Source organism: Chiloscyllium plagiosum, unplaced genomic scaffold, assembly GCF_037043375.1.
Source record: "Chiloscyllium plagiosum isolate Xiang-an unplaced genomic scaffold, Cpla_swu_hap1 HiC_scaffold_4, whole genome shotgun sequence".
Taxonomy (NCBI): domain Eukaryota; kingdom Metazoa; phylum Chordata; class Chondrichthyes; order Orectolobiformes; family Hemiscylliidae; genus Chiloscyllium; species Chiloscyllium plagiosum.
Window position 1 is genome coordinate 80,372,543 of NW_028270142.1, and position 25,346 is coordinate 80,397,888.

Here is a 25,346-nt window from a genome sequence, read left to right on the forward strand (position 1 = left end):
CTATAAGGTTGCCTCTCAACCTCCTATGATCCACTGAGAAAAGTCCCAGTCTGTTCAGTCTTTCTTTACAACTCAAACCTTCCATACCTGTCAACATCGTGGTAAATGTCTTCTGAATCCTCTCCATCTTAACAATATCCTTCCTATAACTGGCAACCAGAACTGGACACAGTATTCCAGAAGAAGCCTCACCAATGTCCTGTACAACATCAACATGACTACCCAACTCCTATGTTCAAAGGAGCAATGAAGGCAAGCTTGTCAAATGCCTTTATAACCACCCTTTATATATGTGATGCAAACTTCAAAGAGTCATGCACCTACACTCCTGGGTCCTTCTGTTCTATAACTCACCTGGGGCATTTTCACACTGGGCCCAGTTCCTCCGACTCAGAATTGGTCAGCATGTACTGGATTAAAGCCCGCCTTTTGTGCAGGGAGCGACTCAACAAATTCATCCTCTTATTCAGGTAGTAAAGACATCAAGACAGCGACATTTGCTATGTCTGTCTCAGACTATGAGGTTTCTTCAACCCTAGATGGAGGGGGAGAACCCATGGGTTTCAACAGCCTTTCTTGCTGTTCTGAGGGGCTAGGTGTGTTCTGTCCTGCCCCATTTGGAGGTTTGCAGCTTTTAGGTGGTCTGCATGATGGCCTCACCTACCTGACCTTTGTACGTTTTGGGACCTGACCTCACATCAACCATACCTCTTTCCCATGCAGGTCTATTTTCATGATTTCAGCACCAAACGTTTTCCCCTGAAGTAAACAGTCTCATTTAGTGGAGTCTTGAGTCTGGCATTGACGTTCCTGATGCTGTTCATCCTTAACGCCGGAAGATCAGATTTAATCTGGTATGGAGCCCTCTCTCATTAGCCACTCTGCTGGAGCTATCCCTGTAGTTACTTGAGGGGTGGTCCCATAATCAAATAGGAATCAGGATAGTTTGGTAACAAGTGAAGCTGTAAGCTGTTTCGTTAAGTCTGTCTTCAAAGTTTGGACTGCTTTTTCTGCCAGATCATTGAATGATTGAATGCAGTCCTTATATGCCAAATGCTATTCAAATTTAGAAAATATTCTAATTCCCTGCTGGTAAATCATTGTCTATGATCAACACTTCAGGGAGCCTGTGTGTTGCTTTTCTAACCCCGTGTTGGAAGAATGAATTCTATATTGTCTAACCACTTTGAGTGGGCATCCATAATGATTAAGAGTGTTGAGCCCATGAAAGGTCAGGCATGGTCAACAGGTGACCCGAATCCAGGGTTTACCTAGCCATTTCCATGAAAGTGGGGGAGCTGCTGAAAGTAATTTTTGTTCTTGTTAGCACTCTGGGCACTGTGGTTTTGTCTGCATCCAATCCTGGCCACCAGCCATAACCTCTGGGAATCCTCGTCTCACTACAACTGCAGGTATGCATAGCTCATTTCCAACTTCATGATTTCCAACTTCCAACACCACCTTTGCTCTAAGTTCTCTATTCAAGGAATTGGGTCTTTATTCAGCTGCATAAAGTGGTTTACCATCTGTTTAAAATCCTCACAAAAGTGAACTGACCTGTTAAGCTTCACAATCTGTATGGTTGGTGTTGCCCATTCCACAACCTGGACTGGTTTGATGATTCCTTCTCTTTCCAACCTTCTGATTTCTGCTTGTACTTTTGCACATAAGGTAAATGGCACAGGGCAGGTCTTGCAGGATCACGAAATTGCTTCCCGGTCAAAATGCAAGGTGGCCTTGGGTCCTTTGATAGTCCCTAGACCTTCCTGAAAATCCTCTGGGCATTTAATTTGGACTTCACTCAGGCAGCCATTTTATAATCGAAAAATGTTGAGTTAATCTAGATGAATCTTTCTCAACCCATTTTGCGCTATCAGATTTGGCCCAAGCCTTTTACGACAATTAGTGTTAACTGAATTAACTGCATCTCATAGGAGACTGGAATGAAAGTTGTACCCTTAAATGTTCCCCGGTATAAGTTCTCAGTCTAACCAAGGTCTTCCACAAACTTAAAGATTGGAGTCCAGAGAGAATTTTGTTAAAGATTGGTTATGCAATCTGATATAGCTACACTGGTGTCAATCTCCATTAGAACCAGGTGACCATTTAACCAGATGCTTATTTTGATTGGTTCTGATTTGGATGTTGCTAACCAATTTAATTGTTCTAATCCAGATGTCAGTAGGCTTTCCAGGGTATGCACTCTCCTGGATACCAGCCTATGAGTTTTCTTACTCAATTTAGGTCCAGTGGGACTCTTTTGCTTTGTATAGTCTGCAAAACGGCATCAAATACAATGGCTTGCCAGCCCAAATCCTGAAAAAAATGTTACCTCTTTGGCTTCGGCTTGGCTTTGTTTTGAGATTTCGCTATGGGCTAACCTAAAATTCCTCCGTTCAAGATATATCCTGAGTGAAGCTATGCAGTTGCCTTCATTCAAGTGGTGTCCCCCAGGTTTAGCTGGCCTAGTAAAGGTGCCCACTTCCATTCGCATACCATGTAACTAATATGTAGCACTTACTATATTTTCTAATGACAGTCAGTTGTAGTGCTTGTTTGAGGTCCCGTTGGGCTTCAGCTAGTAGGCACTTTTGCATGGTTACATCATTAATCCCACAAACCCCACAGTCTTTCAGCATCTCATCAAGTGTTAAACCAAAGCCACATGCCTCTGTCAGTCATCTTAATCTCATCAAAAACCTGACATGGATTTCCTGGTTTTCGAACTGCGGAGTAAAATCAATAGCATCTCAGAGTTAGAGGAGGCTTGGGGTCATAATGTTCTTTAACTAAGTCTGTCAACTCTTGAAAGGTTTTAGTATATGGTGCCTCAGTCAATGTTAGATTGCAAATAACCAAAAAAGCTGCAGGTCCACAAGTTGTCAGGAGAATTACTTTTTGCTTTTCAGCTCCACCCCCCCCAATATCATTTACCCAAAAATAAAGACCAAAGCATTTTTTCCACATACTTCAACAGCAAGATCAAATGAATCAAGCTTTCCAAATAATGACATGATGCCAGAAATGCTTACCCCAACTCAAAGACACTGTTGTAAGTGAATTTCTTCAGGAGCATACTTTCATCTCTTGTTGCCCCTGAAATATCTCCTCAGAGGCTGGTATTCCATCACCAAGTCACCCTTTATTTATATATGCATAGACCTTGACCCTGGTCCAGCATCCTTAGAGCCAGCTCTCAGAGTGAATAGAACCTCTGACACTCCAGTTTATTCTGTCAGCCAGGGCTCCCTGATTGGACTAGCACCAGTCAGGGAACTTATATTCTATGGGGTCCACCTGACTGACCTCATTATAATTACTACAGATGGTATTAGATTTCTGGGATATTGGGTTATCTTGATCAGATGGCCAGTGGGCTGAGGAGTGGCAGATGGAGTTTAATTTAGATAAATGTGAGGTGCTGTATTTTGGAAAGGCAAATCAGGGTGTTATATACTTTATGGTAAGGTCCTGGGGAGTATCGCTGAATTAAGAGACCTTGAAGTGCAGGTTCATAGTTCCTTGAAAGTGGAGTCTCAGGTAGATAGGATAGTGAAGAAGGTGTTTAGTATGTTTTCCTTTATTGGTCAGAGCATTGAGTACAGGAGTTGGGAGGTCATGTGGCGACTTTACAGGACATTGGTTAGCCACTTTAGGAATATTGTGTGCAATTCTGGTCTCCCTCCTTCCCTTCCTTAGGAAGGATTTTGTGAAACTTGAAAGGGTTTAGAAAAGGTTTACAAGGGTTTTGCCAGGGTTGGAGTATTTGAGCTATAGGGAGAAGCTGAATAGACTGGGACTGTTTTCCCTGGAATGTCAGAGACTGATGGGTGACCTTATAGAGTTTTATAGAGTGGTATGTATAAGATAAAGAGACGTGGGAAAATTCCGAATGAGAGGGCATGAATTACGGTGAGAGGGGCAAGATTTAAAAGGGACATAAGGGGAAACTTTTTCACGCAGAAGGTTGTGCGTGTATGGAATGAGCTGCCAGAGGAAGTTGTGGAGGCTGGTACAATTACAACATTTAAATGTCATCTGGATAGGTATATGAATAGGAAAGATTTTGAGGGATATGGGCCAAATGCTGGCAAATGAGACTAGATAGCATCCAGACAGCATGTTCAGCTGGGAAAGATGAATGGTCAAAGTTGGAAGAAAGAACAAGTGAGGCACGAAGTGATATACACCTTAGGCCAGTTAAGGCACGTGAGAGGTTGACAAGGTTAGAAGTTATTTTTTATACACTCATGAGTCATGGGCATTGCGGGCTGGCTAGTAATTATTGCTCATCCCTACTTGCCCTTGAGAAGGTGGTGGTGGCCTGCCTTCTTGAAATGCTGCAGTTGATGTGCTCTAGGTTGATGTACACTTATGTAGGGAATTCCAGGATTTTGACACAATGAAGGAATGGCGATATATTGCCAAGGCAAGATGGTGATTGGCTTAGTGGGGAACCAGCTGCTGCCTTTGTCCTTCTCGATATAAGTAGTCCTAGCTTTGGAAGGTCTTATCTAAGAATCTTTGGTGCATTTCTGCATTGCATCTTCTCGATCGTAGACACTGCCAGTACTGACCGTCAGTGATAGAAGAAGGACACAAGAACATAAGAAATAGTAGCAGGAGTAGGCCATCTGACATGTCAAGCCTGCTCCCCCATTCAATAGGATCATGGCTGACCTCTTTGTGGACTCAGCTCTACTTACCCACCTGCTCACCATAACTCTTAATACCTTTACTGCTCAAAAATCAATCTATCTTTGCCTTTAAAAACATTCTGTGAGGTAGCATCAACTGCTTCACTAGGCCAGGAATTACACAGATTCACAAACCTTTGGGTGAAGAAGTTCCTCCTCAACTCAGTCCTAAATCTGCTCCCCCTTATTTTGAGGTTAAGCCCCCTAGTTCAAGTTTCACCTGCCAGTAGAAACAACCTCCCTGCTTCTGTCAATCTATTCCCTTCATAATTTTATATGTTTCTGTAAGATCACCCCTCATTCTTCTAAATTTCAATGACTATAGTCCCAGTCTCCTTATTCCCTCCTCATAAGCCAACCCTCTCAACTTTGGAATCAACCTTGTGAACCTCTCATGCATCCCTTCATTGCTAATACATCTTTTCTCAAGTAAGGAGACCAAAACTGCCCACAGTACTCCAGGCGTGGCTTCACCAGCACCCTATACAACTGCAGCATGACATCTCAATTTTTAAACTCCATCCTTCTAGCAATGATTCCATTTGCCTTCTTAATTACCTGGTGCACCTGCAAACCAACATTTTGTGATTCATGGATTCATGGTGTGGATGCTGGTGGATATGGTGCCAATCATGCTGGCTGCTTTTTCCTGCATGGTGTCAAGCTCTTGAGTGTTGTTGGAGCTGCTCCCATCCAGACAAGTGGAGTGTATTCCATCACACTCCTAAATTACGACTTGAAAATGATGGACAGGTTTGCAGAGTCAGGAGATGAGTTACTTCCCTCAATATTCCTAGCCTCTGAACTGCTCTTGTAGTCATTGTATTTATATGGAGAGTCCAATTGAGTTTTGGATCACTGGTAGTGAACATTCCCACTTCTGACCTTATGACTGAAGCAGCTGAAAATGGTTGGGCCTGAGACACTACCCTGAGGAACACCAGCAGAGATGTCCTGAAACTGAGATGACAGACCTCCAACAACCATGACCATCTTCCTATGTGCCAAATATGACTGCAGTCAGCAGAGAGTTGCCCCGATACCAGTTTTGCTGGGGCTCCTTGATGTCACACTTGATCAAATGCTGTCAAGGGCTGTTACTCTCGCCTCACCCCTGGAATTCAGCTCTTTTGTACATATCTGAACAAAGGATGTAATGAGGTCAGGAGCAGAGTGGCCCTGATGGAATTAAAACTGGGCAATACTGTGAGCAGGTTATTGCTGCGCAGGGGCTGCTTGATAGCACTTTTGAGGATATCTTCCATCACTTTACCGATGATCAAAAGTAGACTGATGGGGCACTCAGTTGGATTTGACCTGCCTTTTGTATATGGGACGTAACTTCCACAATTTTTCACATTATTTTGTTAGATTCCAGTATGATAACTTTACTGAAACAGTTTGGCAGAGAGAGCAAAATATTCTGAAGCACAGTCTTCAGGGATGCTAGTGGAATGTTGTCAGGGCCCATAATCTTTTTAGTATCCAGTGCCTCAACTATTTCCTGATATCATATGTAGTGAATCGAATTGCTGGGGACCACTTGGAGGAAGCTGAGATGGATCACCCACAGGGCACCTCTGGCTGAAGATTGCCTTCAGCCTTATTCGTGCACTGATGTGTTTGGCTCTTCCATCATTGAGGATGGGATATTTGTACAGCCTCCTCCTCCAGTGAGTTCTTTATTTGTCCTGCACCTTTCATGACTGAATGAGACTGGACTGCAGAGCTTAGATCTGATACATAGGTATTGGGATTGCTTAACTCTGTCTATCACTTGCTGCTCATGCTGTTTGTCATACAAATAGTCCTGTTTGGTGACGTCTGGGGCATTGTCTGTAAGGTATAATTCTGTGAGTAAGATAATGTCAGGTTGTTGCTTGACTAGTTTGTGAGATACCTCTCCTACTGGCCTCCAGTTGCTAGTATGGAGGACTTTGCCAGGTCAACATGGCCGTTTCTGTCATTGTTGTTTCCACTGCCTAGGTCAATGCCAGGTGGTCTGTTTGGATTCATTTCTTTCTTGAGACTTCACAGTGATTGATACAACTGATTTGCTTGCTCAGGAATTTCAGAGAGCACTTGAGTCAGTCCCATTGCTATGGGTCTGGAATCACATGTAGGTCAGACCAGGTGATGATGGCAGATTTCCTTCCCTGAAGGACATTAGTGAGCCAGGTGGGTTTTTCCTAATAATCTGCAATGGTTTCAATGTCATCAGAAGATTCTTAATTCCAGGTTTTTTTTAAAAAAGTGATTTCAAATTCCACCCTCTGCCGTGGCAGGATTCGAACTCAGGTCCCCAGAATGTTAGCTAAATTTCTGGATTAATAGTCTGGTGATTATACTACTAAACCAACACATCCACTCCTTTATTTTAATACTAGAAGCCTGAGGAGCAGATGAGTTGAGGGCACTAATTAAAATATGAATAAAGTATGGTGTATCTGCTGCCACTGAGACATGGTTGAGAGAGAGGCAGAATTGGGAGCTCAATATTCCAGTATATGGGGTCTTCAGGGTAGATAGTGAAGGAGATAAAAGAGGGGGTTGTGTTGTACTTTTGATCAAGGAAGTAAGGATGGATCATATCTCAGAAGGCTGTTCAAAACATGCCATATGGTTAGAACTTAAAAAAAAACAAAAAGGAGCAATCATATTGCTGTGAGTGTACAATAAACCTTCTTGCAGTTCAAGAGAAATAGAAAAGTATATATGTAGGCAAATTTACAGGAAATGTAGAAGTAATAAGGTAGTGATGGTAGGGGATTTCAGCTACCCCAACATTAATTGGGGTAGCCATGATATAAAAGGTTTGGGGGGAACGGAATTCTTAAAATGCACCCAGGACAGCTTTTTAACTAATACATATAAGGCTGTACAAGACAGGTGAATGGCTCTGGACTTATTTTTAGGTAGCAAAGCAGGGCAAGTGGTTGAAGTGTCAGTGGAGGAGTATTTTGCAGACAGCGATCATAACTCGATTAGATTCAAAATTATTGTGGAAAAGCATGGGCCTGAAATCAAATTTCTCTTTTAGGGGAAGGCTGATTTTAATAACATCAGACATGATTTATCCATACTGGACTAGGCGCAGATACTTTCGGGTTTCTCTGTCTCAGAACACTGGGATACATTCAAGAAGGAAGTATGAAGAGTAAAGGGCCAGCATATTCTAGCAAAGAAAAAGGATGGAGCCACCAAACCCTGTGAAACCTAGATATCAAGAGACATACAATATTGTATTAAGAGAAAAAAAGAGAGGTTTATAGTAGACATTGAGGGTTCAAAACAGCTAAAGCTCTAGAAGAGTGTAGATTGTGCAAAAGGGAATTTAAAAGGGAGAGTAGGGGTGCTAAAAGGGGATATGAAAGGATACTGGCAGGTGAACTAAAGGGAAATCCTAAATTATTTTACAGATACGTTAGGGCCAAAAGGATAATGAGGGAAAAAATGGGATCAATTAAGGACAGAGTGGTAGTCTGTGTGTAGAGTCAAAGGATGTAGTAGGGTCCCAAATGAATACTTAGGGTCGTTACTTACTAATAAGAAGTACGATCTGGTGAGAAGGTTGAGAAACTATCAAATACAGAGAAGAAATTCTGAGTGGCTTAATGGGCTTAAAAGTAGTTCTTTGTTTTTCATGTCTGGCCAACTTGAAATTTTCAAAGACGTAGTCAGGTGTTTAGATGAGGTCATCTACTTGGACTTCAACAAGGCTTTCAATACGGTCTTCCATGGCAAAATGATAACAAAGATAAGAGCCCATGGAATCCAAGGAAATTTGGCATTTTGGATCCACTATTGGCTGAGTGGCAAGAACAAAAGGTGATGGTTGAGGGGTATCTTCCTGATTAGAGGTCTGTGTCCAGTGGGAGACCACAGGGGTGGTGTTGGACCCTTGCTGTTTGTGGTTTATATAAATGATTTAGACTTGAATGTAGGAGGGCTAACCAGTAAGTTCACAGATAATACAAAAAAAATGATGGGGTGGCAAACAGCGAGGAGGGTAGTCTTAGACTGCAGGGAATTTATAATATGGGCTGGTCAGATGGCGGGTCAGTGGCAAATGAAATTCAATCTGCATAAATGTGAGTTGATGAATTTGTGCCAGATAAACAAGACAGGGGAATATATAATGAATAGTAGGACCCTGTGAAGTACTGAAGATCAGCGGGATCTTCTTGTGCATGCACACCAGACCCTTAAGGTATCAGGACAAGTAGATGAAGTGATTACGAAAGCATACGGTATACTTGCCTTTACTGGACAAGGTGCAGAGTTTCAGAGCAGGTAGATGATGCTGAAATTCATTGTCAATTGTTGGAAAAACCCATCTGGTTCACTAATATGTTCCAGGAGAGGAAACTGCCATTCTTACCTGGTCTGGCTTACATGTGACTCCAGATTCACAGCAATGTGGTTAACTCTTAACTGCCCTCTGGACAATTAGCGATGAGCAATAAATGCTAGCCAGCAATGCCCACATCCTGTGAATGAAATTAAAAAATAGTTCTAGAATCCATATTACAGGAGGGATATGATTCCACTAGAGAGAGCACAGAGGAAATTTACCGGATGTTGCCTGGGCTGGAGAGTTTCAGTTATGAAAAGAGTTTGGACAGACTGGGGTTGTTTTCCTTAAAGCAAGATTATTCTGAAATCCAAAGATTATTATTTCTTTCCCAGATGGTCATTGGACTGTACAGTTCTCTTCCCAGAAGTAGTGGAAGGTCGGTCTTTAAATTTATCGAATTCAGTCAAGGCTGTGTTAGATAGATTTTTAGTAGACAAGGGACTCAAGGTTTATGGGGTTCAAGCAAGATAGTGCAGTTGAGATCACTACGTGATCAGCCATGACCTTATTGTAAAGTAAACCAGGCTTGAAGGTTCAAATGACCTACTTCTCTTCTGATGTTCCATTGAGTCCTGCATCTGTGTTCTCTTCCTCCTGGAGATTGAGTGTAGTTCTATCAACTCCTACTCCTGAGTTCGAGCTGCGTGGTCTACTCAGGGCCTACATTGTCACTGAGGAGCAAAAGTTGCACTCTTACCTCATCAAGGGCCGGTGTCAGAACTCAGGATATTATTTTAAAAACTGTCATCTAATGACCATCTTCCAAACAGGGGCCAAACAATACATCACAACGTTCACCACAAAATTCAGCCTCATGAGAAACAGGGCTTCGTGCAGATACTGAGGACCATTCTTTACAACATGGAAATGATTGGAACATAGACCCAATCATAATGAACAACTAGGGGCTGTACTTTCAGTTTTTATTTCAGCACAAGCATAACCATGCAATGCTGTGCTTTAGAGGAAGGGATGCATGTATGCTGTAAGGCAAGCTTGGTACCATGCAGGCTTAGAATGCTATCATTGTGACTGCTGAGAACAGTTTTGTAAGGTTCATACAGCAGCCTGGCAATCTGTCTTCCAAGAGAATAGTAGGATTGCTAAGGCTCCACCTCCGGAGAGTGACAGTAGCTGTGTGCAGCATTAACTTTCTGTAATCTCTCAGATTTATACTTTTCATGCTCCCACAGCTACCAGACTGTTGCCTGCCAATCCTTGCTATTGCCTGTCAAGCAGGTATGTTGCTAAGGCTAAAGATTTACAGTAAGAATTTGGGATTTTCATGTCTCAAGTTGTCCTCTGTAGTCATTATCCATCTGTGTTATTATTTCAAAAGCTGTGTTGCTTGAGGTGCTGAATATGATAATGAGCAAAGGGCCAAGATGAAACACCATGGCCAACTCCCATATGCAGTCCAGCAAGACCAAGCTAAGGCCTGTGAGTTCAACAACTTAAAAGCAAGTTACGGCAGAGCTGAAATTCTCACACAGTTCAATTTACTAAGAAAGTTTAATGCATGCTACTTAATCTGTGTTACTTACAAATAACACAAGAAGTCACAACGTGAACATCAGTGCGGGGAATTTTTCTTAAAATGCAAATGCAGTGATGTGAACTCACAGAAAAAGGACTCAGGCAAGTCTTGAAGGAGATGAGACAGGATATCACTGAGACCCCAGAAACGAAAGGGTCATGAGATTGACATGTTGCTTGAAGATTGCAAAAATATGAAGTTATTAGAGCTGAGCAATGATATTATACATAGTTACCAGTATTGGCAGGATAGCAAGGACAAGCTGTGTGGGAAGTGTGGCCTGTTGCGTTCCCCTGCTTTCCAAGATCTTTGTATGTCAGGGGTGCAAAAGGAAATCTTTTTCCAAGTTACAACCAGGGACTATAATAAAGAGTCACCAATAAAAAGTATGTGTAGCATGCTATAAGCAATTCTCCCAATTGCTTATAAGCAATTCTCCCAATTCCTTCGACTCCGCCGGATCTGCTCCCAGGAGGACCAGTTCCAAAAACACACAACCCAGATGGCCTCCTTCTTCAAGGACCGCAATTTCCCCCCCAACGTGGTCGACGATGCCCTCCACCGCATCTCTTCCACTTCCCGCTCCTCCGCCCTTGAGCCTCGCCCCTCCAACCACCACCAGGACAGAACCCCACTGGTCCTCACCCACCAATCTCCATGTTCAGCGCATCATCCGCCGTCATTTCCGCCACCTCCAAACGGACCTCACCACCAAGGATAAATTTCCCTCCCCTCCCCTATCAGCATTCCGCAAAGACCACTCCCTCCGTGACTCCCTCGTCAGGTCCACACCCCCCACCAACCCAACCTCCACTCCCGGCACCTTCCCCTGCAACCGCAGGAGGTGCAAGACTTGCGCCCACACCTCCCCCCTCACCTCCCTCCAAGGCCCCAAAGGAAACTTCCATATCCGCCACAGATTCACCTGCACCTCCACACACATCATCTATTGCATCCTCTGCACCCGATGTGGCCTCCTCTATATTGGGGAGACAGGCCGGCTACTTGCGGAGCGTTTCAGAGAACACCTCTGGGACACCCGGACCAACCAACCCAACCACCCTGTGGCTCAACATTTCAACTCCCCCTCCCACTCCACCAAGGATATGCAGGTCCTTGGACTCCTCCATCGCCAGACCATAACAAAACGACGGTTGGAGGAAGAGCGCCTCATCTTCCGACTAGGAACCCTCCAACCACAAGGGATGAACTCGGATTTCACCAGTTTCCTCATTTCCCCTCCCCCCACCTTGTCTCAGTCTAATCCATCGAATTCAGCACCGCCTTCCTAACCTGCAATCTTCTTCCCGACCTCTCCGCCCCCACCCCAGTCTGACCTATCACCCTCACCTTGACCTCTTTCCACCTATCACATTTCCGACGCCCCTCCCCCAAGTCCCTCCTCCCTACCTTTTATCTTAGCCTGCTGGACAAACTTTCCTCATTCCTGAAGAAGGGTTTATGCCCGAAACGTCGATTCTCCTGTTCCCTGGATGCTGCCTGACCTGCTGCGCTTTTCCAGCAACACATTTTCAGCTCTGATCTCCAGCATCTGCAGACCTCACTTTCTCCTCCTGCTATAAGCAATAACAGGGAGTGTGCCAGAGACCTCTTTAAAGGCAAGTACACATAGGGGGTGAGTGGGCAAGATGGACCGAGGTGATAACTCAGAGTGGAAAACCCTTCAATTGTAATGGAAACAGTTAATATGACACATTGTGTGAATGAAGTCAAACAGGTAGAAGCTTTTGTGATTATTAACATCTGAAGAAAACTGGTAAACACATACTGAAGTCCAAGTTCAATACAGGGGCTAGAGCAAACACTCTAATTGTCACAGTCATGAAGATTATTTATCTGAATTGTTGACAGCCAGTGATGTAACTTGCAACAGCATGACTGCAAGTAATGGACAGCATGCCTTGCATTGTTACTTACAAATAATATTGACGATAAGTGCAGTTGTGGAACCTCTGCATGTAAATTCCAAGTAATTTATGTGGTGCACACAAGTGGCCCAGAAATAGCAGGATTACCAATGATGCACGGATCTCAACACCATTCACAAGATCACCAAGATATCCAATGTAGCAGAATAAATTATGTCCAATGTATGATGCAGTAGGAAATTTCAAAGCTAATGCTGTATTGCACCTCAAAGAAGATGCATTGGGGAGGCAGTGATGAAGTGGATATATCACTGGGCTAGCAATCCAGGCACCTGAGGTTCTGAGGACATGGGTGGCATATGTTGAAATTTGAATTCATTAAAAATCTGGAATTAAAGAGCAATTCTAATGGCGACCATGTAAGCACTGTCAATTATTGTAAAAACCTATCTGCTTGTCCTATGTAAGCAAATCTGCTGTCCTTACCAGGTCTGGCATACATCTGATTTTAGAACCATAGCAATGTAGTTCACTCTTGAGTGCTCACAAGCTATTAAGGATGGGTTATAGATACTGGATTTGCTGTGACACTCACATTCCATGAACACAGTTCTAAAAAAGTAAAATATTGTACCCAGTCAGATTCAGTGCAGTATAAAATTTCAAAGGTGATGCTGTATTGCACCCTAAAGTAGCTATAATTCGATCAATGGACGATCATAAAAGTGCAGGGTTCAAATATAAATGAAGTTTAAGAGAGATTGATGCTAATTTTCTTCACATGTCACATTCTTCAATGTGTCACATTCACAGGATGGAATGTAATTATATTATCCATTGTGTACACCAGAACTGATGCTGTTCTATTAAGAGCATGATAGTTGACAGTTGATTATCAGGATTTGTTTGGATACAAAGCTTTCTCTCACAAGAGGCCCAGAAAACCTTCCAAAATAAGAGCAATTGAATCCCAAATTTACAGGGGATAAATTCCGTTCCAAATTAAATGCCAAACATGGGTATTGGTCAGATCACTCAGCAAAAGAATCTCAATAAATCACTGTTTTCAGAATACCACTGGAAAATATTATTTCCAGAAACTGGATATATATGTATTTCTGACAATATTGCAGGTATGGGAAAAACCAAAGAAGATCATTACTGAAATATACACTCAGAAATGGAACACTATAGTAAAGAGAAGTTATACCAGACTTGAAACTTTAAATCTGGTTTTCTCTCCACAGATGCTACTAGAACTGCTGAGTTTCTCTAGCATTCTCTGTGTTTGGCCTGAAGAATCTAATATGTACAGGCCCAATCTATTTAACTTCTCTTTGTAAGGCTGTCATAGAGTCATAGAGATGTACAGCACGGAAACAAATGCTTCGGTCCAACTCATCCATCCAACCAGATATCCCAATCTAATCAATCCCACCTGCCAGCACCTGGCCCATATCCCTCCAAACCTTTTCTATTCATATACCCATCCAGATGCCTTTTAGATGTTGCAATTGTACTAGCCTCCACCACTTCCTCTGGCAGCTCATTTCATACACATACCAACCTCTGAGTGAAAAAGTTGCCCCATAGGTCTCTTTTATATCTTTCTCTTCTCACCCTAAACCTATGCCCTCTAGTTTTGGAAAAAGACTTTGTCTATTTATCCTATCCATGCCCCTCATGATTTTATACCTGGTAAGAATTGAGTGAACTTTCCCTTCATCCTTTCCCTTCCTTTCTGCCTTTCAAGTGCCTTTCCTACTTCTCCCCATTCACCCATCTGTGAAATCATAAAATTCAAAGTAAATCCTTTTTCATCCAATGATAGGAGCAGCATCAAAATCCTAAGAAGCTTTAAGCTCATTTGTTTCATTCTGTCTTATGTGAATATTGTGGATGATTTTGCCAAATTTCACAAATAGCTTAAAGGAAATAAAGGGTAGATTTCACACTCTGTAAATTTTATCATAACTAGAAAGTAATGTTCTCTGTGGCCCCTGTGCATTGGACTGACTACATGCTGAATCAGTGAATACAATGAGAATACTGAGTGTATTACTAACAAACCTGAGCCACTGTATGCGCTGAGTCAGAGCATACGCTGTCTGATGATCATATGTGTGATTGTACCTACAGGTTTACGTTTTAGTGTTGAGGAAACAAGGACATTTGGAAATAATTAAGCAGTAAATTTACAAAAACATTGCCCAAAGTTAATCAAGTGGAAGTGAAAAATTGGACATTCTTGTATATTCCTCATGTAAGTGTGTGGAAAAGATGCATTGTAGCAACACTACATCAAAGATATCCCCCAGATCATACAGGAACTTTATCACTGATCCTTCACTGTCATTAGGTCGGGAGTGTTGCTGAACAAAGAGACCTTGGAGTGCAGGTTCATAGCTCCTTGAAATTGTAATCGCAGGTAAATAGGATAGTGAAGAAGGTGTTTGGTATGCTTTCCTTTATTGTTCAGAGTATTGAGTACAGAAGTTGGAAGTTAATGTTGTGGCTGTACAGGACATTGGTTTGGCCACTATTGGAATATTGTGTGCAATTCTGGTCTCCTTCCTATTGGAAAGATGTTGTGAGACTTGAAAGGGTTCAGAAAAGATTTACAAGGATGTTGCCAGTGTTGGAGGATTTGAGCTATAGGGAGAGGTTGAATAGGCTAGGCTGCTTTCCCTGGAGTGTTGGAGGCTGAGGGGTGACCTTATCGAGGTTTATAAAATCATGAGAGGCATGGATCGGATAAATAGACAAAGTTGTGGGAGTCCAGAACTAGAGGGTATATGTTTAGGGTGAGAGGGGAAAGCTATAAAAGAGACCTAAGGGGCAACGTTTTCACTCAGAGGGTGGTATGTATATGGAATGAGCTGCCAGAGGAAGTGGTGGAGGCTAGTACAATTATAGCATTTAAAAAGCATCTGGATGGGTATATGAATAGGAAGGATTTGGAGGGATATGAGCCAGGTGTTCGCAGGTGGGACTAGATTGGGTTGGGATATCTGGTCGGCATGGACGAGTTGAACTGAAGGGTCTGTTTCCGTGCTGTACATCTCTATGACTCTAAGTAGGCTATCCTTCCCTGAACACCTGCGCTGGCATTCAATATGATTATGGCTGATCATCCAACTCAGTACCCTGTTCCTCCTTTCTTCCCATATTTTTAAATATTTTTAGTCCTGAGAACTATACTTACATCTTTCTTGAAAATCTTCAATGTTTTGACCTCAACAGTTACCTGTGACAGAGAATTCCATAGGCTTACCACTCAGTGGGTGAAGAAATTTCTCATCTTTGTCCTGAAAGACCGATTCCTTATTCTTAGTCTATGACCCTCTGGTTCTGGACTCCTTAACCATCAAGAATTCTTCCTATATCTACCCTATCTAATCCTGTTAGAATCTTATAGGTTTCAATGAGATTCCCTTCATTCTTCTAATTCCTAATGAACAAAGTTCTAACTGACCCTATCTGTCCACGTACTTCAATCTTGCCATTCCCAGGAATCAATCTGGCAAACCTTCTTTGCCCTCCTTCAATAGCCAGAACATTCTTTAAAAGTCTATTTTAGTGAGAAATGTAGCACAGCCAATTCCATTAGCAGTCTTCCAAATGAGAAATTACATCAGAGTCTGGTTTCATTACTGCATTGACCTTTCTCTTGTCTTTGCAGAATCTGGTTGAATGATTAGATTAAGGGACTAACAAAACTGTAGAGCTGCAATGACTGGTGTCATTTCAATTGTTTTCCAATATGTTTCAGAATTCTGCTTTCACATGGGCTTGTTTCTCTGGATCTAAGTGATAATATTGTTTTATAAGGGAGAATTTTCTTGCATTTTATTGCTAAGGTTTATCTCTACTGGCTGGATTGAATGCCATGAGCAGCTTTGTTCAGTCTTGTGTCTGTATCAAAATATGAAGGTATGGTGTCTAATTTCCTCAATAGTTCAGTATTAGCTAACCAGAGAGTAAGTCCTTTTAATTTGCGAATTGTTTAGGCCTCCTATTGCCTTATCCTCATTGTCATCCTTCACTGACCTTATAAGTTGATGTACCTCTGCTTGCTTACCATCCTCTGGGGGTTGCATTGCTTGTTGATTCTTTTTTCCCAGTGATATGGGATTTTAATTAAATAATTTACTTTCCTAATCCTTTTGGCTTCTTATGTGGACTAATGAACCATGCCTTCAGTGGTCTACCTGACTTGCCAGTAATATTAACACATTGTCTCCTGGATGAAATATTTGAGGCTAAGCATACTTGTCTGTCCATCGTGGTCCTTTTGAAGCATGAGAATGATCCAGAACCACTTTCCAAGCTCTTGTGAGTCTTTCCCAGAACACAGATACAGGATTCAAATGGAAAATTCATCTCTCTGTTCTAAAAGCTTTTCTTTAGTATCAGCTCTCCTGTTAGCTCATGTCCATAAACTAATTAAACAAAAAACAAAAAGTACTAGACTCATTAGGTGAATCCTGTGTAGTAAACAAAATAATTTCCAGTCCTTTGAATAAGTTGGTGATTAGTAACAGCATACCCTGATCATTATTATGAGGGTTTGGTAGTATATAGTTGACTTTAACTGTGTTGCAAACAGGTTACTCATCACTTCATGAAGAATGTTAGACATCAAATTGAAACCTTGATCTAATTGGATCACTGTTGGCAAAGTATCATGAGTGAAGGATTGGGTTAACTGGAGTCATGTATCTTTATCCATGACAGTGAGAATGGGGAGACACATTCTTGTAATGGTTCCACACAATCTGCCAATAATTACCAAACAGTTCCCCAAAAACTGATGTTTTTAACCTCACTTGGCCTTTAATAACTATTGGAGAAGCTGCTACATTCACATTGCCAAATCATTCCCCAGGAGTAGGTCAACTCTGCCTACAGGTAAACTTCAGGCAATGTGTACAGTTACCATTCCGCACATCCCAGGTCACAGTCCCAGTACACCAGATAGAAAGCTACTCCCTATGTATGTGCTTCCCTCCAATATTATTCGCTAAAATCCTTTCATTCAGTGCACTCTTCAGTAGAAAAATCATGTCCTTTTTCTCCAAAGATGTATGGGTGGCTCATGTAACCCACATATTAAATAGGTTTACCTGCCTCACTTGAAGGATAAGGGGTTACTTTTCCTTTTGATAAGAAGCTTAGTTCTCAGATATCATGTTCACCTCCCCTCACTTATGGCAGTGTTTGTCCTTGACCTATAGCTGAACTCAGAGCTTACAACTTTGTTTATCATACTTTGATTCAGGACATCTTTTTCTGCATTGACTTTATGTACCTTTGTGTCCCATTGGTTTACATATAACTTTTAGCAATCCACAAAAAGATGGCGTACATTGTATTAATGGAAATACGCTTAAGTTTTTGGATATCTCTTCTGATGTCAGCACTTTATTTTCTGGCTTGATGAGGCAATTCTGTGACATTACCAGCCATCATTTTTTATCCTTGGATTATTTACCTTTCTTTCACCCTCCCACTTTCAATCTTCTCAGGTTTATTGGAGTGAACAAAAATAGGGTTTTGCTTTGTGCATAACTCAGACATCAGCTGCCTGTCTGGGTCTTGAAAACATTTGGATTTCTATGTGCATCTTACTAATAGAACATGTAAATTTTTAACTTGCCCTAGGAGAATTATTTTCCCACGCACTCATATTTGGTCTTTACCTTTACTGTCTACATTCAATTAATTTGCTTCTCCCTCTCAAATTCTACATATCATTTCTTAGGCTATTTCCATGGATTCTGAAACCCCTGCTTGTAAGCCTTGAGTATCTCTGGAGCACAGAGCCTAGCCTTTTTTGCCATCTTATAAACTGTAGAGGCCTGCTGAGAAAGTCTGGCATAAATATCATGAGCTCCATCAATGCATTTGCAATGACCAGTTTTCATCTAGCCAAGTAATTTGTTTAGCTATCTTTTCAAAAGAAATCAAAAATGCCTATCTGTACTTTTCTACAAACTTGGGGAGGGCTTGCATAAATTTAAACAGATCCCCACTGGGTCCTGGGTTGGCATCAGATCTTTCCTAATCCGAATTTCCATTGGCATCATCGGCATCTTCTTTTAGTTCCAGCATTTTAAATTGGTATCTGCTTTCTCTCTTCTCTTTCTCCTGCTTCTGCCTTTCTTTCTGTTGCAACTCTCTCTTTCTTTTCTATTTTCCTTCGCAATTCTTATTCCTGCTTTTTAAATGCTCTTTATTTTTCCTTTTCTTCATCTAAATTCCCATTTCTCTGAAAAGCTCTTTATTTAAAAAAACATATTTTCCTCTCTCCATAATCCTCACTGTGACTTCATTTTGCCTAACTGAATCATGCCAGTATAATTCTAACTTCTTCTGATTGTCTGGCCCTCTCACTTCAGTCTCCAAGTTTCTAAGCCACTAGATTTGTTTTGTAGCTTTTGATTTAATATTTAACTTCAAGTGCTCTACTACAGTCAGCATGTGTGCAGTGGACAATTCCATTAAAGAATCATAATTTATCCCAAGCTTCCACACAAATTAATTTGCACCACAATTAACAGTTTCAGTAGTATAAGCTTCACACTTATACACAAGAAACCTTCAGTTTTAATTTATCCTTTTTCAATGATTATTACTTCACTTCAATTACATGTTTCTGGCATTGGATTATTACACTTGACCCTCCAATTATATATTATGACTAACATTGGAGCAATGCATTGTCATTACTTTTCATTTCCATAACATCAATGGTCATAATTTATTTTTTTAAAATCTAATTAACCTAGTGAAGATGATATCACACATCTGTGGATCAGGTGCAACTTGAATCTGCGCCTCCTAGGAATCACAATGTATATTCACGTTTTACGTACATGGACAGTTATTTTATCTATTTAGATTAAGAATAAAAAAAATCCATCAACTGGGTTTCTTTAAGAAACAACAAAATTATTAATATATTGTAACAACCAATATTATACAAAGATACAAAACTGATGAACATACAGCTTGAATCATGAAACTATAAATATTCGTCTCTCTGAGTAATCTGATACACAGACATGCACAAATGCATTAAAGAAAAAATAAGGGATTTCCCTGTCAATTAAAAGATGGGTCAAATAATTATCAATTATTTAATAAAATAAAATGAGATATGAAATATTCCATATGTTTTTTGGTCTGGTGTCCTGGTAGAGATAAATGAGTATCACCCGGTATATGTGGTTGTTATTGGAATATCTTCAAAAGCAGTTTGTTCAAAAAATGCTGAGAAAAAAATCTTTCAGAAGCTTCTCAGGAGAATTGCAGCATTAATTTTACAACTCACACACTGGGGTTGAAAGGATTTTCCCAAAAAGATACGAAATCATGAAAGTGCTGGTTTCTCTCTTAACAGGCTTTGTCATAGCTACCTTTTACAAATAAGATCCAAAAACTAAAGTGTTTGACATCTATTAATGTAGGCTTCAAATGTCTTCCATGCAGGTCCATAGTCAATACTTCTCCAACCATTTATAGATTAATTGTCTCTTCTAGAAAGTAATTTTTCAAAAAGTCCAATGTGCCCTTCCTCAAATATTTTGTTAACAAAAAATAAGTCCAGGCATCTTCAATTCTTTCAAATTAATAAATTTTCGCAATCTTCTAAACACAAGTCCTCAAAAAAATTAAACAACTTCATAACAGTACAGTTATCAGATTACACAATGATTGTTTTTCCTACAATTACACTTAGTTACTATTGTGAGTTCATAATGATGCAACATGGAACTATTCAATTTCTTTGTGTATCAGAGAATTATTACTGAACTGTTGTATTCTGTAATTTAAATTGTCGCTTCTTGTTATAAGAATTCAATAATTTTTCTGTATGATTCAAAGGAATGAGAATCCAAATGCATTATTGATTTCATAAGTCTGATTCTGTGATATTCTGTGAGCATAGTTTTGAAACTGTCAAAAATTAAGAACACATAATATTTTCCTTTTTCGTGCCACCGAGTAAATGCTATTTCTCTATTTTCAGTTTGGGTTGTAATCAGAAACATTCAGCCATGCTGCATCTTCTTTACATGAAATTATTGCTCCAGAGCCTCCTGAATTTATAAAATGCACTGCTATTCTTCATCCCTTAAATAAAAGAATCTCAAATGTAGCTGTCAGCATAAATTTCATGAGAGTTTATTGCTTAAGGAGAAACATTAATTACCGTTTGGATACCCTTTAGACAGCTATAAGAACTGTGGAACAGAGCAGTGTGATGGTGAGAGCAATTAAAAATCACAAGACCAGCATGAGAAAACAAAGTGCTGAGAACCTATTGGGTACAGAAGAGGAAGACAAGACCTCTGGTAAAGGTAATGTAAAAATATTTTTAGCCTTTTACATAAAGAGGAGGAATACTTAATATGTTTTCTGAATTATTGTTTCCCCCCTCTGTCTTTCAATGTTTATTTGCAGTCTATACTTTGATGTCTAGCTTCCCTTTGCAATTACTACACTCTTGTGCTCACTTACACAATGTAGAGTTTCTATTGTTTAGACTTTTGAAATTCCCTCAAAATTCTGGAAATACAGAGTTAGAGGGGAACATTTTTATGTTGAATTTAACTAAAAATCAGAAAACGCTTACATTATTTGATAGCAGATTGGATTGTTTGAATTAAAAACAACTTGCATGATAAATACATATTTGGTGAGCCAAGTTTGATACCCATGGGGATGGCCTCAACCGGGACCTTGGGTTCATGTCACACAACACGTGACCCCACTGCACTATACTCTCTCTCTCTCTCTCTCTCTCTCTCTCTCTCTCTCTCTCACACACACACACATATACACACACACACACACCCTATCACAGACTTATAACTCCTTTACACTCACACACATACACACCCTCTCTCACAGACACTCATAAGCTCCCCACACACATATTCACATGCGCGCGCGCACACACACACACACACACACACACAAGTTTGTGGGGTGAATTTGTACTTGCAGAATTATATTTTATTTTGCTCAAAACTGCTTAAATCCATGTAAGATTCTATAAACCCCTTTTTTAGATTAGAATCAGTCTGAACATTGGGGCACAGATAGCCTCACACAGGGCACTGACACCTTCAATGCATTATCTGAGACAACGTGGCACTTATTGTTAAAGTTCACCTGAGAATGCAACTTTTAAAAAGAAGTTCTCGGATTTACATATGAAGGAACCAAAACAAACATGATCATTCTAAAGGGTTCTAACAAACAATCTAGGTCTTTTTCAATATATAATTTCAGTTGCATTACACTGTGAACCTTTGCTATAAGTTGTGTTTCCCACAATCTTATACTGCACAACCACCTGATGAAGAAGCAGTGCTCCGAAAGCTAGTGCTTCCAAATAAACCCGTTGGACTATAACCTGGTGTTGTGTGATTTTTAACTTTGTACACTCCAGTCCAACACTGGCACCTCCGAATCATACATATTTATTCAATAGCATGATAACCATTTTAAATGTTTTACACTTTTCAATTTGCAATTCCATTTTCCTGGTTTGATTTTGCTGTGAACAATTCATATAATGGTCTTTTTAATAACCAGTAAAGTTCATGTAAAAACACTCGAGATGATTTCACTTCTTTTCTCCATATGCTATGAAGCAGGTAGTAAGTCTGTTGTTTTAAATGAATTAATGCCTAACTATAAATAGCACACTGAAGAATATAGTACGGCTTGTATCATATTAAATACTTGTAACTGTCCTTTGCTGTTTGAAAAATGCACCTCATAATCAGAGGAAATCATTTAACACAGCACAACTGTAATGGAAATCATTGTGGAATGTCTTTAAGTGGGTATTTCTATAATCTGTGTACATCATCAGGCAGAATACAATGCCATCTGTCATGCTATACTGTAGTTGCTATGTGTTAGTTGACCAAGCAGGATGTACTATTAAGAAGTGGAGAAGCAGTGCCATAGTGTAAATGTGATAGTAATCCATAGCTCCATGATAGTTTTCTGGGCACATAGGTTGAAATCCATGGCAGATAGTCAGATTTGAATTCCATTAATATCTGATATTAAATACTAACCTCATGGTGATGATTACGCACTGATTGTCATAAATTCCCATTTGGTTCACTTTATGCCCTTTGGGGAAAGAAATCTGCTATCCTTGCTTGATAGAACATAGAACATAGAACATAGAACAATACAGCACAAAACAGGCCCTTCGGCCCACGATGTTGTGCCGAACATTTGTCTTAGCTTAAGCACCCATCCATGTACCTATCCAATTGCCGCTTAAAGGTTGCCAATGATTCTGACTCTGCCACTCCCACAGGCAGTGCATTCCATGCCCCCACCACTCTCTGGGTAAAGAACCTACCCCTGACATCCCCCCTATACCTTTCACCCTTCATCTTAAATTTATGTCCACTTGTAACACTCTGTTGTACCCGGGGAAAAAGTTTCTGACTCTCTACTCTATCTATTCCTCTGATCATCTTATAAACCTCTATCAAGTCACCCCTCATCCTTCGCCATTCCAATGAGAAAAGGCCTAGCACTCTCAACCTATCCTCATACGACCTATTCTCCATTCCAGGCAACATCCTGGTAAATCTTCTCTGCACCCTCTCCAAAGCTTCCACATCTTTCCTAAAGTGAGGTGACCAGAACTGCACACAGTACTCCAAATGTGGCCTAACCAAGGTCCTGTACAGCTGCAACATCACTTCATGACTCTTGAATTCAATCCCTCTGCTAATGAACGCTAATACATCATAGGCCTTCTTACAAGCTCTATCCACCTGAGTGGCAACTTTTAAAGATCTATGAACATAGACCCCAAGATCCCTCTGTTCCTCCACCTGACTAAGAACCCACCGTTAACCCTGTATTCCGCATTCTTATTTGTCCTTCCAAAATGGACAACATCACACTTGACAAGGTTGAACTCCATCTGCCACTCCTCAGCCCAGCTCTGCATCATATCTAAGTCCCTTTGCAGCCGACAACAGCCCTCCTCACTATCCACAACTCCACCAATCTTCGTATCATCTGCAAATTTACTGACCCACCCTTCGACTCCCTCTTCCAAGTCATTAATAAAAATTACAAACAGCAGAGGACCCAGAACTGATCCCTGCGGAACTCCACTTGTAACTGGGCTCCAGGCTGAATATTTACCATCTACCACCACTCTCTGACTTCGACCGGTTAGCCAGTTTTCTATCCAACTGGCCAAATTTTCCTCTATCCCATGCCTCCTGACTTTCCGCATAAGCCTACCATGGGGAACCTTATCAAATGCCTTACTAAAATCCATGTACACTACATCCAGTGCTCTACCCTCATCCACTTGCTTGGTCACCTCCTCAAAGAATTCAATAAGACTTGTAAGGCAAGACCTACCCTTCACAAATCTGTGCTGGCTGTCCCTAATCAAGCAGTGTCTTTCCAGATACTCATAAATCCTATCCCTCAGTACCCTTTCCATTACCTTGCCTACCACCGAAGTAAGACTAACTGGCCTGTAATTCCCGGGGTTATCCCTATTCCCTTTTTGAACAGGGGCACAACATTCGCCACTCTCCAGTCCCCTGGTACCACCCCTGTTGACAGTGAAAAGATCATTGCCAACGGTTCCGCAATTTCCTCTCTTGCTTCCCACATAATCCTAGAATATATCCTGTCAGGCTCGGGGGACTTGTCTATCCTCAAGTTGTTCAACATGTACAACACATCTTCCTTCCTAACAAGTATCTCTTCTAGCTTACCAGTCTGTTTCACACTCTCCTCTTCAACAATACGGTCCCTCTCGTTTGTAAATACTGAAGAAAAGTACTCATTCAAGACCTCTCCTATCTCTTCTGACTCAATACACAGTCTCCCACTACTGTCCTTGATTGGACCTACCCTCGTTCTCATCATTCTCATGTTTCTCACATACGCATAAAATGCCTTGGGGTTATCCTATCCGCCAAAGATTTTTCATGCCCTCTCTTAGCTCTCCTAATCCCTTTCTTCAGCTTCCTTCTGGCAATCCTGTATCCCTCCAATGCTCTGTCTGAACCTTGTTTCCTCAACCTTATGTAAGCCTCCTTCTTCCTCTTTACAAGACATTCAACCTCCCTCGTCAACCAAGGTTCCCTCACATGACCATCTCTTTCCTGCCTGACAGGTACATACATATCAAGGACACGTCGTATCTGTTCCTTGAAAAAGTTCCACATTTCCACGACATCCTTCCCTGACAGCCTATGCTCCCAACTTATGCTCCTCAGATCCTGTCTTACAGCATCGTATTTACCCTTCCCCCAATTGTAAAACCTACCCTGTTGCACGCACCTATCTCTCTCCATAACCAAGGTGAAAGTCACAGAATTGTGGTCACCATCACCAAAATGTTCACCCACTAACAAGCCCATCACTTGTCCAGGTTTGTTACCAAGTACCAAATCCAATATGGCCTCCCCTCTGGTCGGACAATCTACATACTGAGTTAGAAAAGCTGCCTGGACACACTGCACAAACACCGACCCATCCAATCTACTTGATCTAAAGAGCTTCCAATCAATATTTGGGAAGTTGAAATCGCCCATGACTACTACCCTGTGGCTTCTGCACCTTTCCAAAATCTGTTTCCCAATCTGTTTCTCCACATCTCTGCTGCTATTGGGGGGCCTATAGTAAACACCCAACAAGGTGACTGCTCCTTTCCTATTTCTGACTTCAGCCCATAATACCTCCAAAGGCAGATCCCCCTCGAACTGCCTTTTTGCAGGCCGTTATACCATTTCTAATTAGCAACGCCACCCCCCCCTCCTTTTTTACCACCTTACCTAATCTTA

At 41.1% G+C, this 25,346-nt stretch overlaps 1 protein-coding gene across 2 annotated transcripts in view; it reads left to right on the top strand.

Annotated features, from left to right (window-relative positions):
* Window positions 1-25,346, top strand: part of st18 (ST18 C2H2C-type zinc finger transcription factor) — a 429,006-nt gene that overhangs the window by 67,890 nt on the left and 335,770 nt on the right. For both annotated transcript variants that reach the window (XM_043688314.2, XM_087986407.1), the window contains exon 3: window positions 20,717-20,846. In XM_043688314.2, coding sequence (XP_043544249.2) covers window positions 20,750-20,846 — 97 coding nt within the window. In that variant the 5' untranslated portion in view covers window positions 20,717-20,749. The remainder of the gene's footprint in view (window positions 1-20,716; window positions 20,847-25,346) is intronic.